This window comes from Lissotriton helveticus, chromosome 6 (assembly GCF_964261635.1).
Source record: "Lissotriton helveticus chromosome 6, aLisHel1.1, whole genome shotgun sequence".
Lineage (NCBI taxonomy): Eukaryota > Metazoa > Chordata > Amphibia > Caudata > Salamandridae > Lissotriton > Lissotriton helveticus.
The window spans coordinates 897,295,090-897,313,006 of record NC_136067.1 but is presented as its reverse complement, the minus strand read 5'-3'; the positions used below and the strand labels follow the sequence as shown (position 1 = coordinate 897,313,006).

The 17,917-nt window shown below is 45.9% G+C and overlaps 1 protein-coding gene across 1 annotated transcript in view; it reads right to left on the bottom strand.

The window, feature by feature from the left end:
- LOC144763177 (amine sulfotransferase-like) overlaps positions 1 to 17,917 on the bottom strand; it is a 500,824-nt gene that overhangs the window by 289,790 nt on the left and 193,117 nt on the right. Inside the window, exon 4 of the mRNA XM_078648523.1 lies at positions 10,376 to 10,508. Coding sequence (XP_078504649.1) covers positions 10,376 to 10,508 — 133 coding nt within the window. The remainder of the gene's footprint in view (positions 1 to 10,375; positions 10,509 to 17,917) is intronic.

Sequence of the window (17,917 nt, the reverse complement as noted above, 5' to 3'; positions counted from 1 at the left end):
GTCCATTATCTTTCACGCTGGCCACGACGGCGGCCATCTTGCATCTCCAGGATCGTACTCTATCTGCCCAAGTGTTTGGAGAGCATCTTGATTTTCTTCCTAACGCAGTTGGATTGGTAATGACAGAACCCACAGCTTGAGTCCTGACAGTACCCCCCAACAAGGTAGGTCCTTCCCTTCTTGGCTTGGTAGGGAATCTCTGATGGAAAGATTTTACCAATCTTGGTGCATGAACATCCTCTTCCTGCTCCCAAGACCGCTCCTCTGGACCATAGCCTTTCCAGTCTATCAAATAATACAGTTTGCCTTTGGAGCACTTGGAATCCAAAATTTCTTTGACTTCAAACTCCGTTCCAGTTTCCAACTGGATTGGTTTTGGCGGTAGATGGCTCCTCAGACTTGTGGAAACCTTTTTTAACAGTGAAACATGGAAGACTGGGTGTATTTTCAACTTAGGTGGCAGTTCCAATCGGTAAGTGACCTGATTGATTTGTTCTTTTATAGGGTAAGGACAAATAAATCGAGGTTGAAACTTTCTGTTTCCTTTGAGTCTCAAATTTTTGGTACTTAACCAAACCTGGTCACCTTTAATCAAAAGGGGTCCTGCTTTTCTCTTCCGATCAGCATATTCCTTGTACTTTTCTTTAGCCGATCGCAGATTGTTCATTACGTCTTGCTGAATTCGAGACAAATGTGACATGACTTCTTTCACTGCTGGAACTGCCGTTTCCATTTGTCGAATGGTTGCATTTGGATGCCTGCCATAATTTACAAAGAAAGGAGAGAACCCTGTCGAGATGTTCTTGGCATTATTATGAGCAAATTCTGCTGTCCACAAATATTCCGACCAATTCCCTTCTTCTTTTAAGAGGAAGAGTCGTAAATATTGTTCCAATTCTTGATTTACCCTCTCTGTCTGCCCATCTGTCTCAGGGTGGTAACTAGTGGAAAACCTAACTTCCGTTCCCAAACCTTCCATAAAGGCCTTCCAAAAACGGGACACAAATTGAGGACCTCTGTCTGAAATGATTATTTTAGGAATTCCATGCATTTTAACAATCTGGGCACTAAAGTGTTCTGCTAACTGTCTGGCTGTAGGTACCCCTTTTAAGGCTGTGAAATGGGCCATCTTTGAGAAGGCATCCACTACCACTAGTATGGTGTCGAACCCCTGGCTTACCGGCAAATCTGTTATAAGATCTAATGTAACTGTGTGCCATGGATGGGGGGGTGTGGGTAGTGGTTGTAATAACCCCTTTGGTGCCTGCGGTTCCGACTTCCCCTGCGCGCAAATCTCACAAGACTTCACATACGTCTCAATATCTGACGCCATTTTAGGCCACCAATAGTGTCTCTTGACTAGTTCCTCTGTTTTAGTTTCTCCCTTGTGGCCAGCCAGTTTGTCGTCATGACACTCTTGCATTACTTGCTGACGTAACTCGATTGTTGGTAGGTACAAGGTGTCTTGATGATAGGGCAAATGTTGGATTATTTCTCTGTTGCTGTCTTCTTCCACCCATTGCTGCATGGCCTCTTCGCTCATGACGTCTGCAATTGACTCTTGTAGTTGAATGGTGGTCATGGCTCCGATAATCTTTTCACTGGGAATGATCGGCTGAATGTCGTTGGAAGTTCTCTGAAACTCAGTGCCAATTCTGGATAACGCATCTGCTTTCCCATTTTGGGCTCCAGGACGAAAAGTGATGATAAAGTCGTAGTCTGCGAAATACAACGACCACCTCAGCTGTCGTGGCGTAAGTGTTCGGGCCGTTTTCAAGAATTTTAAATTACGATGATCCGTAAACACCGTTACTTGATGTTGAGCCCCCATCAAATAATGCCGCCACTCCTTAAATGCGTCTTTGATAGCCAACAGCTCTTTCTCTGTGATAGTATAATTCACTTCTGCAGGAGATAATTTTCTGGATCTGTAGGCAACCGGATGCAACTGGCCCGTGGTTTTGTGTCTTTGTGACAGCACTCCTCCTACTGCTTGATCGGACGCATCAGTTTCTACATAAAAAGGCTCAGAGGGGTCAGCATGCAATAAAATTGGCGCTGTGGTAAAATTCTTCTTCAACGATTGAAAGGCCCCTTTGGCTTCTTCTGACCACTCAAACTTGGCTCCTTTTGTCAGCAACTTGGTGAGAGGGAGGATCTTCCTGGAGAATTCGCTAATAAATCTCCGATAAAAGTTAGCGAACCCTATGAAGCCTTGAACTTCCTTCACGCTTCTCGGAGATTTCCAATTTGTTACCGCTTCCACCTTGCGTTGGTCCATTACAATTCCGGAAGGTGACAGTACGAAGCCCAAGAACTCCACTTTGGTTACGTCAAAGGCGCATTTTTCTAACTTCACGAACAACTTATTTTCCTGTAATTTCCGTAGCACTCCTTTCACTTGCTCGTGATGTCTTGCCACATCGGAAGAATAAATCAAGATATCATCAATGTACACAATTGCACACTGATCGATAAATTCTTTCAAGACGTCGTTGATGAAGTGCTGGAAAGCGGCCGGGGCATTACACAATCCATATGGCATCACCTGGTATTCAAAAAGCCCAAATCTTGTCCGAAACGCCGTCTTCCACTCGTCTCCTTCCTGCATCCGGACTAGATGATAGGCCCCTCTTAGATCAAGCTTGGTATAGATTCGAGCCCCCTTAACTTGGTCTAGAAGCACTGAGATAAGGGGTAGAGGATATCTGTTCTTCTTGGTTATTTTATTTATGGCTCTATAGTCGATGCACATCCGCAATTCTCCCTCCTTCTTCGGCACGAAAAAAAGAGGCGATGAAACCGGCGATTGGGACGGTCGAATGAAGCCATTAGCAAGATACTTATCCAAGTACTCCTTCAAATGTTGATGTTCCTTCTCAGTCAAGGCATAGACACGGCTGCATGGCAAATTTGACCCTGGCTCCAATTCTATCTTGCAGTCATAAACTCGATGTGGTGGTAAACGTTCTGCTTCCACTTCATTAAACACTTCTGCGAATTCCTTATAATCTTCTGGTATTTCTTGTACGTCAATTACACACAAGGAATGTTCAATGGTACATAAGGCCTGCGCTAGGGTGTTCTTGTCGGGTTGATTCCTTGAGTCAAAACAATTTTCACAACAGTAGCTTGAATCCATCACTATAGTTCTGGAACTCCAATTAATTGTAGGATTATGCTCCGTAAGCCAAGGGAGGCCTAGAATTAATTGGAATTGAGGAGCATCTATCAAATTAAACTGGATTTCCTCCTGATGTCCCTCTCTGGTTGTTAACTGAATAGTTTCGGTATGACTCACGATGGGTCCTGAAGAAAGATTTGTCCCATCTACAGCACGTACTGGTTCACTCTTGGCCTTCCGGATTGCCTGAATTCCAACCCTTGTGGCAAACTTTAAATCACAAAAGTTTCCCGTGGCACCTGAGTCAATCATCACGGATACTTCAGTCAAGGTAGTTTGTCTGAATTTTACTTCCATTGTTAAGATTAGATGCGGCTCTGCAGACTGTAACGTGTTTGCGACTTGATGTTCGTGTGGAGTTAATTCCTGAGTCGCACCCACCTGTTCAACTCCTCCCACAGGCGGTGCCATTAGTTTTCCTTCGGCTTGAATGGACCCTTTGGTTTCTTCGGACACTCCCGGACAAAATGGTTTCCGGATCCACAATACATACATTGGTTGTTCGCCCTTCTTCTTTCCTTCTCTTCTTTAGTCAGAGGGCCCCTTATTGTCCCAATTTGCATCGGTTCAACTCCTGTATGAGTGTCGGAGGTTTTAGCGCCATCTGACCGAGCCCGGTCAAATCTCGGGGGTATTGTCTTAAAATCCTTTTTCTTCTCCCCACGCCGTTCTCCTTGACGGAAATCTATCTCTAAGACTAAATCTATCAGTGCTGAGATTTTGGTAGGACGATTGGGAATTTGAGCCAAGGTGTCTTTCAATTCATCTCTCAGTCCACGGTAGAATACTGCGGCTCTCTTACTCTCTGGCCAATTGGTTTCTACAACCAGCTTATTGAATTGAGCCAGGTATGCAATCAAGTCTCGGTTTCCTTGGCGAAGATCTAAAAGTTCGTTATCTACTACCTGAGAAATTCTCCGTCGGTCGAATATCCTTAGAAATTCTTGTTTAAAATCTTCAAAATTCCGTAGCAAGGGGTCATCTCTTGTGACTAGGGGCATGGACCACGCAGCTGCATCTCCGCTAAGATATGAGAGTATGAAAGCCACTCTAGACTGCGCGTCGGGCAAGATCGAAGGGCGGCACATAAAATGTAACGAGCACTGTGATAAAAATATCTGCGCTTTCTGAGGATCCCCGTTAAATCTCTCCGGATCTGCCAGTGGAATGACCGGAGAGAGAGAATGTATTACTTGAGTGGTGGACCTATTAGCTGTCTCTAAAACTGGGTTCATGGCTTCTCTCTCTAAACTACTTGGTTGGCGTAGTCTTAACGCCAAATCCGCAGTTTCCTTTCTGGCACTGATCACTTCTTGCCTCAAATTCCGATTTTCCTCCCTCACCGCTCCCAGTTCCTTCTGTATTGCATCTAAGATTGTACCTAAGGACTGGACATCAATTCCCTCCGTCATCTCTGTTCAGGTGCAAAGGTTACTTGGGCACTTCACTCTGTCAAGACTCGACTTATCTGGTTCACCAAGGTCTTGCACGGGAACAGAGATGCTAGAACCCAAATCCCTTTGAGCAATGTCGGTGGGTCAGGTCCCTGAACCCTCCCTTCATTACTCCCAGGGAAGGGGGTGTGGATAAAATAACAAACAGAGAAGAGAATGGTCCTGCGTTGGTTCCTTCTGGTCTCTGCCCTCTGGTGGATTGGTAGATGTATGGAACCTAAAAACAATATTACAACATTATACTCCTACCATCTATTCATCACTAGTCTATTCTTGAATGCGTGCCTTTTCTCTGCTCACCCACCCTAGTGCTGCAGGACCTTGCCTCTCTTCTTATGTACTGGTTAGGCTTCTGCTCAGCTACTAGTTGTCACTAATATAACAATAAACAGCAAGGAGTTAATTTGGTTTCTTGTAACTATGGCAGAGTTTGACCTAATTGTTTTGTATTGGGAAAGAACACTTACTTCACTGGCATCTGAGTTTTCCTGTTAAAATGGGATTCTGTTTTTAATTGTCTTTTCACTTTTCTTATTAGTAGTCTGGCTGATGAATAACTCTGTCCCTCTTTTCTCCCTTGCAGGTTTATAGAGTTCCTAGGGTTGTCCCTCAGCTTAATAAGGTAAGTATTCTCTTTCTCCACTTTTGTCTTTTGCAGTTTTACACACGTGTTAAAGTCTTTTTTTGTATGCAGCCTAGTTGAACCTCAGGAGCTTTTTGGGATTGGCTGAATAAAATATATATATATATTTATTTTGATAGAGATAACATTTTCAGCATGTCATTGCTGCCTTTTTACTTAGCTTGCTTCTTCCTGACGACTCGCGCTGCAGGCGCCTCTCGCCCGGTCTTGTCCTCGAGGAAACTTGAAAACCTCTGACAGGATTCCGGCGAACTCTGTTCAGCTGTTTCTGACAGCGGCAAGACGTTTCTCTCGTGACAGCCGCTCCTTTCCTGCTAGCGGCGATGACTGTGTCTGAGTTCACGAAGAACGCACCTCAGGCAGATTGCGGCTGCCAAAGGTCGCTGATGTGAGAGGCGGACGCTCGTAATGTTCTTCAGACTCGCGCTTGACTAGTTGCGCCAAGTCTACTTCAGCGTCTCTCACCTCACTCTCCTAATTACTAAAACTTCTTCTACTATAATGCTATGACTAAAATTCTCTTCAGCTTGACACGACGAACCTCCTCAGTTAGGGTCTTCAGTGAAGTGCGAGTTTTTTCGTAACGCTCGCGCTCCACATAGCAATCTCAGCAGCTAGGATTTGGAAGACTAGAACGTCCATTATCTTTCACGCTGGCCACGACGGCGGCCATCTTGCATCTCCAGGATCGTACTCTATCTGCCCAAGTGTTTGGAGAGCATCTTGATTTTCTTCCTAACGCAGTTGGATTGGTAATGACAGAACCCACAGCTTGAGTCCTGACAAACATCAGGTTATTGGCAGATATCCCTCACAGCTGAAGCAAAGGAGAGGTCTGCCTTTTCAACCCCAGGAGGCCCCTTTCAGTTTAAAGTGATACTCTTTGGATTGAAAAATGCACCTCCACCTCCCAGAGGTTGCTGAATAAAGTACTTTCAGGCCTGGAAAACTGTAGTGCAGTGTATCTAGATGACATAGCTGTCTTTAGTTTTAGCTGGGAGAATCACCTGATCCACCTCAAGAAAAGCTTCAAGCCCTTCAACAGACTTGGCTGGCTATCAAGGTAAGCACATGTCATGTAGCACAACCTATTCAACCCACAATTCAGATCATTCTGGCCTGGGAAGCATCAAAGACTCAGACCCAAGTCAGAGCCTGTTTATGCCTGACATGGTATATATGAGATTTGTAAAAGGTTATGGTACCATAGTGGCACCCTCAACAGTGCTAACCTACAGGAAACAGCCAAGGTAAGTCATATGGACTCCACTGGGGATTAAGAGAGTGGTCCCTACTGTGGTGGGAGCACACAGTGTTGTTTAAATACCCCTCACACACCAAAAGGACCCTTGGTGTCATTCTACCATCATTGGGGTCTTGGCACCCCTCTACGGGATGCGGCGTGCAGCCACCTAACGTTTGCGCGGGAGCACTTAATTGTGTGGACTATGTGTGGTGGTGTGTGGGTATAGAACGTGAGTGGTGGGGTGGTGAGAGTGATATTAAAAAATACCTGGCTCGGGGTTGAAGCCAGTGCTCCGGCGCAAACGTTAGGTCGCAGCACGCCGCATCCCGTAGAGGGGTGCGAAGACCCCAATGATGGTAGAATGACACCAAGGGTCTTTTTGGTGTGTGAGGGGTATTTAAACAACACTGTGTGCTCCCCACCACAGTAAGGACCACTCTCTTAATCCCCAGTGGATTCTATTTTGTTTATTTATGTTGCCCAGGGAGAACGAATCCACTATAGTCTCTCTCTCCCCTTTTGTTACAAATAAGTCATATGGACTGACATATCAAAAGGCCTATGACACATTTAAGGAGCCTATGTGTTCAGCATCTGTCCTTAAAATACCTGCCTTTAGTATAGAGCTTGTTGTCCAAACTGATGCTTCACAACATGTGATTAAGGCAGTACTGTCACAGCTGAATGACCAGGGTCAAGACTAACCAGGTGCCTTTATTAGCAGATGACTCCTTCCCAGAGAGCAGCGTTCGAAAGCCATTGAGAGGGAAGCCTTTGCTGCTGTATGGTCCCTGTAGAAGCTAAGACCCTACTTGTTTGGGACTCACTTCACAGTTTAAACTTACCACAGACATCCCAGATGGTTGTTGCAGATAAAAGGAGAGAACCTAACATTGTTGAGGTGGTCCTATTTCCCTACAGAGTAAGTACTTTACAGTGAAACACAGACCTGGGACTGGCGATGTCAATGCAGATGGTCTTTCCAGGTTTTTCCACTTAGATGATGAGAATCACAAGGATATCGGGTAGGTAGCTCATCAACTTTCGTCTGGAGGGGGCCGTGTAAGGAAATGCCGCTTTTTGCATATTCACCCCCACATTTTTGGACTGATGCTGCTGGTGTTTTGACTGATTACACGGAGGCTTGCTAACCAGACCTTATATGGTACCCCTGGTACCTAGGGCATGTAATGCGGAGTGGTCACCCAGGGCTGAAGCACTGTTTGTGCCACCCTGCATGTGAATAAGACAAAATGGACTCCAGCCTGCCACTGCAGACTGACAAGGAAATGTTTCACAATGTTGGTTCGACAATGCCAATAGATCTAATGGCAGTTCCACCACTTTCCTTGAGCATATATGTTAGACTTCCCTAAGGCAAGCCTATGGAGCCCTATGGCAGAGAGTTGTATACGCTTAAGTAAGACACATAATGTTATATATCTCTTTGCAGAAACACTTCTAATTTGTCATTTTGCTGTGGAAAGGTTAGAAGCCCCATTGGCCAACAGAGGGTTAAGCGGTTGGCAACCCAACTCTTCTAGCTCCTGAATGGGATCACCTAACAGGGTTAAGTAAGGTAGCAAATTGATTGGGACATTAAATCCGACATAATGCCAAGGCCAGATTTAAAGTCACTATTAAAGTTAATCAACGTTTAGAAAGTTGCTTCCTTGCACTCCAGCTAGTACAGTGGCCTCACAAAGGCCATGAAATTGAGAAAGATTTCTGAATACCTGGGGAGACATGTGAATGGCTCCCAGGACCGGGAACAACGGCTGTTGCTACAGCCCGAGGTGCTACCTTCTCTCCCAAGATGGCCATTCAGAGTGTTAGCCCACAAGGCAGGCTTCATAGGTGAAGCCGCCTTTGAAGAGCCACTGGTACCAATATTCCTGAGCACGATGCATTTTGTTCCTTCAGACAAATAGGAGACATGGCCAAGGGAGGGAAACCTGTACCCAAACCAGTTTTCCTATGGGCATGTAGCCCTCTCTCAGCCTCACCCCTAGGGTGTGCTACTCTGCTCTTCACAACAAAGGAAGATTCATGCCACCTTGGAAGGGGCAAGATGGGGTACTCTGGGATAGCCAGATACCACACATCACAGGAACATTGTCACTAGAGAGGAGGGGACCCAGTAGCCCATTGCCTAGTGACCCCGTGGTTCTCTCTGGGCTCATTTCTGGGATAAATATGGCATCCCTGACACCCTGCCCTTTATTTCATGTTGGAGATGAAGGGAGGATGAAGAAGGACTGCCCTGCTGCTATTGAACTGCACAAAAAGAGGCTGTATCATCAAGAGGTCTGCACCTGCTGTACTTTTTTTTTCAAATGAATGATACAATACATACAATTCTTAACGAACCCAATGCTTTTCGGGACTTTTCTGTTTATTAGTGCTTTAACATTGTGCAGCTGAAAAAAGATCACGGCATTGTATAAAATTGTTTCCTTTTTTCTTTTCTTCTGGCAGAAACCCCTGACGAAGGGACAGAAAAGTCCCGAAATGCATTGGGTTCATTAAGAATTTTATGTATTGTATCATTCATTTGATTGTTTATGTAATATGAGTTGAAACATTATAACAGTGTAGGATGTAAATTGGTTTAATTGATTGAATCACTGAATAACATGAATTAAAAATGTTTTCATGATTTGTACTGAATTTCGTTGTTGCATGTTGGAGTCCTAGCAGCCACGCAGGGGCTAGGCCACTTCCATTGTTTATTCTGATGCACAGCAGGCATTCATCCAACATAGCACACATACCGCAGAAGTTAGAATATTCTGGTCAAACGAGTGCACTTTCCACCCACATTCACCCCATGACCACAAGAGCCAAAAGAGCCCATACCAACAGAGTGATAGCCTCCACAGCAATTTTGCCCCTACCAGATACCGGCACGAGAAAGGCAAAATATGAGATAGCCAAAAGCAGCACCTGAGACTGGCAGGCCCAGCAGTGCTGTCCAAAGTCAGACTCTTCTTACTCAAGCCCCCATGAAAGAGTGCATCCAACTGCGGAGCAATGTGGCCGGTATTGCAGCATTGGCTGTCCAACTATTGCAACGTAGAGGACTTCAAGGGTCCGCCGATCTCTGTGGCCAAAGTCGCCCCACATCACCCATCGTCAGAGGAACTACTACAAAGACACCCCCATCACCACACCACAACCAGAGCATCCTTTTGAGCATCTTTGCCTGAATCCCTCTGCATCAAGACCACTCCATTGACTTCCACGGTGGTTGGTATTTCGCTCAGGTAAATGTCCAGAGAATACTTTCTGGCCCCCAGGCCCTTGCCCTGATGGATCTCGTCACCAAGGCTTGGCTTGAGTACACACACTAACTCTTTCAAACTTTTCAAAAGTTTTCAAACTTTAAGTTTGCCAATGCTTGCTTGTGTTTCTCTTTATGAAGTGATAAAAAGTTCTAAAATCTGTATCCCCGGAACCCTCTGGTGGATTCGAATAATTACGGTCACTAAAAATTCATAAAAAATACGGTCTACTTTTAAAAATTGTTGTGTATTGTTATTGGTGTATAATTTTCTTCTGTTGTTTGGTGCTGGTAAATGTTTTACACTAAGCTCCTTTGCCAAGCCTTAATGATTGCAGCCACAGCTACCCAGGGTAGAGCTAAGATTAAGTAAATAATACTGATTGGACCCAGGATGTTATCTGTTAGTGTCCTCTACGATAAGGCCCCCACAGTCATATCATATAGTAGACCTAGATCCTTACACAGGCAAAACATTTGGGGGAAGACCACCCTAAGACTGTCAGGTCTAACAAAACCGCTGGTGTTTTATAATCACTTGGATCAGTAGCCTGTAGAACAGTACCTTTTCCTGTGCAATACTTCTCAAAGTGTTCTTCCAGCATTACAGTAGGTTCTCCACTAGCGTCTCTCATCATATTTCCAAAGTAATAAAAAGAAACCATATTGTCTTTGGGGTTTCTGGTTACATTAATAATCTGTGTGGAAAAAACACAAATTGAACACACATGTCAAAGAAGAATTAAATTGCAGTGTTACACAGTAGGAAAAACAGTGGTATAAGGTGCCATGCAGAAAACAAGTCACTTTTGATATGTTGAAGCATTCAGAAATTATCTCCAGCATTGAAAGAAAGGTCACAAAAAGCATATATTTTACAATTATATAGAATATTATTAACACCCTCTTCAAAGAAGTAAGATATTGACTCTTACCCCTGAACCCTGAAGGCAATGCAAGTAGTGCAATGCAAGTTAGCCTTAACCAATCAATACAGGCTCCACCAAATATAGGCACTGTGACAGCAGGACACAGGGAAGAGTGCTCTCCCCAAAATATTTCAGAACATTACAGTCCGCTAAATGAATGCCCAGTTTTAGAATGGTTAACCACAATATTAGTATGGGAAAGGCTTGTGGCCGACTGATACAGTTGCCTGAGGTGATCACTTTTACTGCTCTACAGTTATCTTTTGGAATGATGAGTGAGTGCTGTAGAGTTGGTTAAATGCTATTGGCACTGGATATTACAATCAAGTTGCACCATTGTTATTGTCTGCCACTTGCTAGAGCGACTTCCAGTTGTTCTCATGTCTGAGCCAGTATTTAATTGTCCCCTTCTCTGATCTGCTTGACGCCGGCATCTGCTGAGTTTAGATGCCTAAGGCTGAGTTTCCTGGAATCCTTCCCAGTATGGTGAATGTAGGGCGAGGTGTCTATTATGGAGTTGAAGAAAGGTATCAGCAGCCAAATGCTGCATCTCATTTTGGAAAAACAGCTAAAAAAGAAGGCTGCATCATTGGTGCTTGTCCTAATGCCTAGAAGTCATATCGCAATCCGGCAAGTAACGAAAGTGAATTTCAGATTTAATCTTGGGGACATATATAGAGAATGTACCCAACAAGTACTGATGGAAAAAGCAATGTAAACATGGATGACACAGGAATCCATAAGGGCTCATTGCTGTTCCAAGATGGATGCAAAACTGAAATAATGCTTCAGGATAGTGCGGAAGTACGCAGTAGGGTGATGGTGGTGGTGGTGGTTTCTGGTATTTATCTCTTTCTATGCACTTCGTTGCATGGATTTACTCACCGGAAAATGTCACTCTAAGTGGCACACATCTGGCAGTTGAACTTCACTCATAAGTACACTTGAACCATGAAATGTCAGACATAAGCAATCTGAAACCTTGGCCACTATGGCATTATGGAACACGAGGCTCATTTGCAGGCAGTATGACCTCTCACATCCTGTTTGGTACAGTCAGATCCCACAGTGCCCTTCCATTTCAGGGGGCTCTGCAGCAGTTTTAAGATCTTCTTAGTGTTTCTTGTTGCTCAAATGGGGTAATTATTTTAATGTATATGTTTCTTTCATCTTCATTGCTTGATTTTGCTCGCAAGAAAGTGTCACTCATAGTCATCGAATGTCACTCATAATTACACTGAAATTATGAAAATGTTATACAGAAGCCATTGGTACCCTTGGCAGCTATGTTTCTCATCTGAATATTGCCAACAGAGCCAAGATGGGCTTGTTCTTAACACTCAAACCAAAATTAAACGGAATTCCCACCAGTTGTAAAAACCTTAGGCACACCAGTGCAAACCAAGGAGGCTAGGAGCTGGTTGAATCAAACGTTACTCCCAGGTATGAGAAATTAGTTACATTCCGATATTCCTTCCTTGATCTGGATGCATCTGGATTTTGTTTTCTTTGGACTGCAGGCCATATAAAAGGTTTTCAATAGATTAGTTTCTAGATCAAGGTTGTCCATAAAGAGGACAAACTTATCAATTAAATGCTTTAACTCACATAACGTCTGTGATAAAAGAACCACTTCATTTGAATACAATAATGCTGGTATTGGGTTGGTTGTACCTGGTGAATGTCCTGGCCATGCATTTTCGAAAATCAATTAAGGTTGTTGACGGTAGAAACATCATAGATGCAAGATCATTCCTCTGACGTACACCCCAGTCGATTGAAAAGGACTTACAACATTTCCCACCTTCATTGTATCATACAGAGGCTGGTACTTCTAAGTGTAAGGCTTGAAGGAAAGCAACCAGGGCCTGGCAAAGACCCATGCTGGTTACCAGACACCACAGCTTTGTTGGATTTACTCAGTCAAAAGTGCTGCTGAGTTCCATGAAAGATAAATGCATGGAGCTCCCCTTCGATATAGTATATTTACTCATGAGTAAATGTAAGTTGAGACACTGCTCCATCAGCCTGAGGCCATCACTTAATACATACTTTACAACAGAGAAAATCTCAAATTTGAGTGACCAGGCAGCATTCCCGTTTAGAGTTATACATCGATTGATCTTGATTATGGAGTCTAGTAAAGAGATGGATCTGTAAGATTTGGGGACTTGGCGGTTACCTTTTTGAACACCAGAACAATAACGTCAGAATACTATATGGTAGGTAACCCACTAGTACAAGCTGAATTTAGGGTCATATCTATCAAGCCAATTTTCATTCGCAGGCACTGCGAATCGCAAAAAACAGCGTTTGCGAATGAAAATTCGCTATTTCGAATGTATGAAGCAAAAGTGCCTCGCAAAATGAGAATTCGCAAAAATGCGATTCCTTATTTTGCGAGCATCAAAAATCAGCGAATTTCCTAGTGATTTCTCATTTTGCGATTTCTTCGTGTGCGAAATTCGCAAACGTGAAATCGCAAATCAAGAAATCGCAATGGAATGTATGAAAAAATCGCAAATTGCGATTTCCTGAAATTTGTAATTTACAGAATCGCAATTACCACCAAGTAGGAGCAGGTGGTAACCAGGTGCAAACTATTTAAGGAGTCCCAGAATGTAACAGACTTTTTTCCACAATGGCTGGGCTGTACGTGATAGCCAGGAAGATGCGACTCAGAGCTGCTGCACAAAGGAGGAGACGCCAGGAGAGGATATTCCGTGCGCGCATGACAATCTTTCAGCGCACTGAGGAGGACATCTACACACACCACAGACTGGATGAAGACAGTATCCGTGATTTAATTGAGGAACTCGAACCCTTTCTAGAACACCCCATACGCAGCGCACATTCCATCCCCACTCACATCCAGGTCCTGTGCTCACTACACCTCTTGGCATCAGGTAGTTTTCAGGGGGTGATAGCCTCAGCAGGAGGGGTGTCACAAAGTGCACTATCGCGCTTTTTCCACGCGTTACTTGATGCCATGGTACAGAGGATGCAACACCACATTTACTTCCCAAGCACCCCACTGGCACTAGACCAGACCAAACAGGACTTTTATCAAACTGCCCAATTTCCCCACGCCATCGGATGTATAGATGAGACACACGTTGCAATATCCCCCCCTCCCAGAATGAGTACGTGTTCAGGAACCGCAAATGCTACCATTCACTGAACATACAGGTGGTGTGTGATGCCAAACACATCATCACGGACATTGTTGCCAAATATATTTGTCAAACAAAAGGGAGGGGAGGGCAATCACCACTCCTAATGAGTGGAAGGTCCAGCCACAGCGGTGCCCTCAGCAAGCAAGTGAATACAAGGATTGCTGGGCTGTTCCTAAAAATAAATGAGGAAGAACAGGAAAGTGTCACTGGTGTGTGTCGGATGTCGTAGGATCTCAGGGAGTCCTACCGTTGGCATCCATTTTGTTGAATGTAATGCCCTCACACACCCTTTCAGGTGTCATGCTTCATCATCTGGGCTGCTCCTCGTTGGGTCGGCGGTGCAATACCCAACACGCGACACCTCAAAGAGGGGCTCTTTGGCGGAGATCTTCTATCCAACTGCAGTTAAGATGAGGTGCGGGTGTGGGGTCAGGAAGGCGTAGACGTACAAGTGAGAGTTTAAAATAAAGCTAGGGTTGCCATGAAGGAATTTATTCTGGGGGTCCCCTGCTCTAATTAATATAAGCCTGAAAGGTACTCGTTGGAATGTTATGCTTCCAGTGGCGAATTCCATTCCAGTTGGTGCTATTTAATAGGTCGACACGTTTCTCGCTTGTGTCACTTTAACCAGCAATTCTTCAGGACCAATAGTATATGTAAAGCAAGTATCTAGAGTAATGACTGTCTGCGTATGAGTGTCCTCACTAGTGTGTATGTCAAGTGTACGGACTAGTGGACATTCTAACAGAAGATAGTATTCCCTGTGGTTATACCTGCGTTGAGCTGCATCTACCTGTTAAGGGAGAAAAGGAGCATATCACAACAGGTAACGGGCTCAAACAAACCTGAACTGCGGACTGTGGGGGCATGGGCTCCGTGGTCCACTCCACTCAAACGCCGTGAGGGGAACGGCTTGGCTTGTTCCAATACCGCAGCGCCGTGAGGGGAACGGCCGTAGTTCCGACCAGGGAACTACACATCCCAGCAGCCCCGGGGGCGGCGCGCACTCTAAACGCAACCAGCGCGCCCGGAGGCGCTTGAAGAGGCAGGAGCTCCACGAGCTCAGTGGGGGCTCAAACAAACCTGAACCGCGGACTGTGGGGGCATCGGCTCCGTGGTCCACTCCACTCAAACGCCGTGAGGGGAACGGCTTAGCTTGTTCCAATACCGCAGCACCGTGAGGGGAACGGCCGTAGTTCCGACCAGGAAACTACACATCCCAGCAGCCCCGGGGGTGGCGCGCACTCTACACGCAACCAGCGCGCCCGGAGGCACTTGAAGAGGCAGGAGCTCCACAAGCTCAGTAGGGGCTCAAACAAACCTGAACTGCGGACTGTGGGGGCATCGGCGCCATGGTCCACTCCACTCAAACGCCGTGAAGGGAACGGCTTGGCTTGTTCCAATACTGCAGCACCGTGAGGGGAACGGCCGTAGTTCCGACCAGGGAACTACACATCCCAGCAGCCCCGGAGGCGGCGCGCACTCTACACGCAACCAGCGCGCCCGGAGGCGCTTGAAGAGCTAGGAGCTCCACGAGCTCAGTGGGGGCTCAAACAAACCTGAACTGCGGACTGTGGGGGCATCGGCGCCATGGTCCACTCCACTCAAACGCCGTGAAGGGAACGGCTTGGCTTGTTCCAATACTGCAGCACCGTGAGGGGAACGGCCGTAGTTCCGACCAGGGAACTACACATCCCAGCAGCCCCGGAGGCGGCGCGCACTCTACACGCAACCAGCGCGCCCGGAGGCGCTTGAAGAGCTAGGAGCTCCACGAGCTCAGTGGGGGCTCAAACAAACCTGAACTGCGGACTGTGGGGGCATCGGCTCCGTGGTCCACTCCACTCAAACGCCGTGAGGGGAACAGCTTGGCTTGTTCCAATACCGCAGCGCCATGAGGGGAACGGCCGTAGTTCTGACCAGGGAACTACACATCCCAGCAGCCCCGGGGGTGGCGCGCACTCTACACGCAACTAGCGTGCCCGGAGGCGCTTGAAGAGGCAGGAACCCATCTCGCAGCGCGAGTCACGCGCGGGAGGAGCCAGGTAGAAGCCTGGGACAAGGGCGGGGCCTTCTGCGGCCATCAGAGGCTGAAAGAGGCAGGGCAGGGCCAGCCCCCTGACATCCACCCATGGGTAAGCGCAAAAACATTGTTGTGGAGGAGGGGGGTAAAAGGGCTATGGTGCCGAGAAATTCTGAGTCAATTATCTCATACCTCTCTTCGGCTGTGGGGGCGCTAACCAAGGAAATAGCAAGCGCTGAACACGAACTGAGTCTTTCATCCAGCCCACTACCTCTGGCAGCACAACCCACAGATCATGATAGAGGGTCTATTATCCCCCTAGAACCCGAGGTGGTTGTTATAAACAATAAACCAGTGACTGCACCTTTGGACTGCCCCGCATTGAGTATTCCCACATTACCGCCACTAACCCAGAGGGATTCGACCCCGCGCAGAGGCTCCAAAAGGGTCTCTGGTAAGAGGAAGAAAGCGGCGACCAGTACTAAGTCTTATGTTGGGAATGTTCCAAGCATGGGTGAACACTTGGAGGCGCTTTTTTGTGAGAGGATTGAGTCTTTGATTGTAGATATTGCTAAAGATATAGTGGAAACATTGTATACTTGCCTTTCCGGTCTTTTAAAAAAATGCTCATTGATTGATAAAATTGTCAAGGACCTTTCATCTCTACCTATTTTACTCAAAGGTGACACTGTTGCCCTTAATACGGATATGGATATGGCTAATGATATGTTTGATTTGACGCCTAAGCACCCCCCTCCCTGCACTATGGACACTATGGAGACTAATAAGTCGAACACTTGCCCTCGCATGGGGGGCTCCTTACTGGGGGATATTGGGGCACAGCCAAACTCTTGTAGCTATTTTCATTGGCGTACCCACTCTAGCAGAGGGCACGGTGGAAACTGCTAATGACCTATTAAGAAAGGCTAGGTCATGGTGTGCAGCTGGCAGCAGTGGTGGGACCCTTATAGCAGACAGGGTCATATTTGCCAACAGGGTGGGTTGGATTGAGAAATGTCCCAAGTCAGTGCAGGGGGACTGTGTTGTTGTCAACTTTGATCGCCCAGACCAGGCCAACAAACTTTTTTGGGATGGATCAGACCTAGAGGGGGCAGTTCATATGAGACCGGTCCCTCTGGGGTTCTTCTACCCTCCTCAGACCACACACCGTAGCAGAAGCCAGTCCATAGCAGGAGTTGGGGCTAAACCAGTAAGACCTACAGAGCACCAAACTAGAGTTAACCTAGGAACACAGATTGTCCCAAACTTGTTGCAGACACATATTCGCAAGGAGGGAAGAGGGGTGGTAGTGAGCAATCGTTTTTCGCCCCTTGCTGACATCGAAGAAATCGATTGACAATTATCCCCATCTCAGTCAGTTACCACAGAGATCCACAATCCACGCGAAGCAACAGGTTGTAAAGCGATAACATGGAATGTAGCCGGGATTAGAACAAAGAGGGTTGATCCATCATGGATTGATTTTGTAAGTAGTTATAACATTATAGCATGTCAAGAAACATGGGAAACATCGCCTAATTCTTGGCTTGATGGATACTCATCTTATTCTATTCCGGCAACTCCTAGTACTGCTGGTAGGGCAAAGGGGCGTCTTGCATTTTTGTTTTCCCTAAATCTTAAAGGCACTTTTAAGAAGATACAGAGCATTTCTCCAAATATCCTAATTGTTGAATGGACTGTCCCATTTAGTAGTAAAATCCTTTTTTATACATTTTTATAACTCTTGGGACAGGGATAGGGAAAATGATCATGTAGAAGACCTGCATCAATGTATAACTATGTACAGTCAAATGAATTACACTAATTTCGAGATAATTTTGCTTGGTGATTTTAATGCACACCCTTGTAGTGATTCATGCTTTCTAGGTGATCACGGGGGTCAACTGGGCATAGGGACACCTCATTTCGAGCACACTAAGGTAGGGGAGGCTCTTGAGGAACTTCTTGCTAGTTGGAATCTA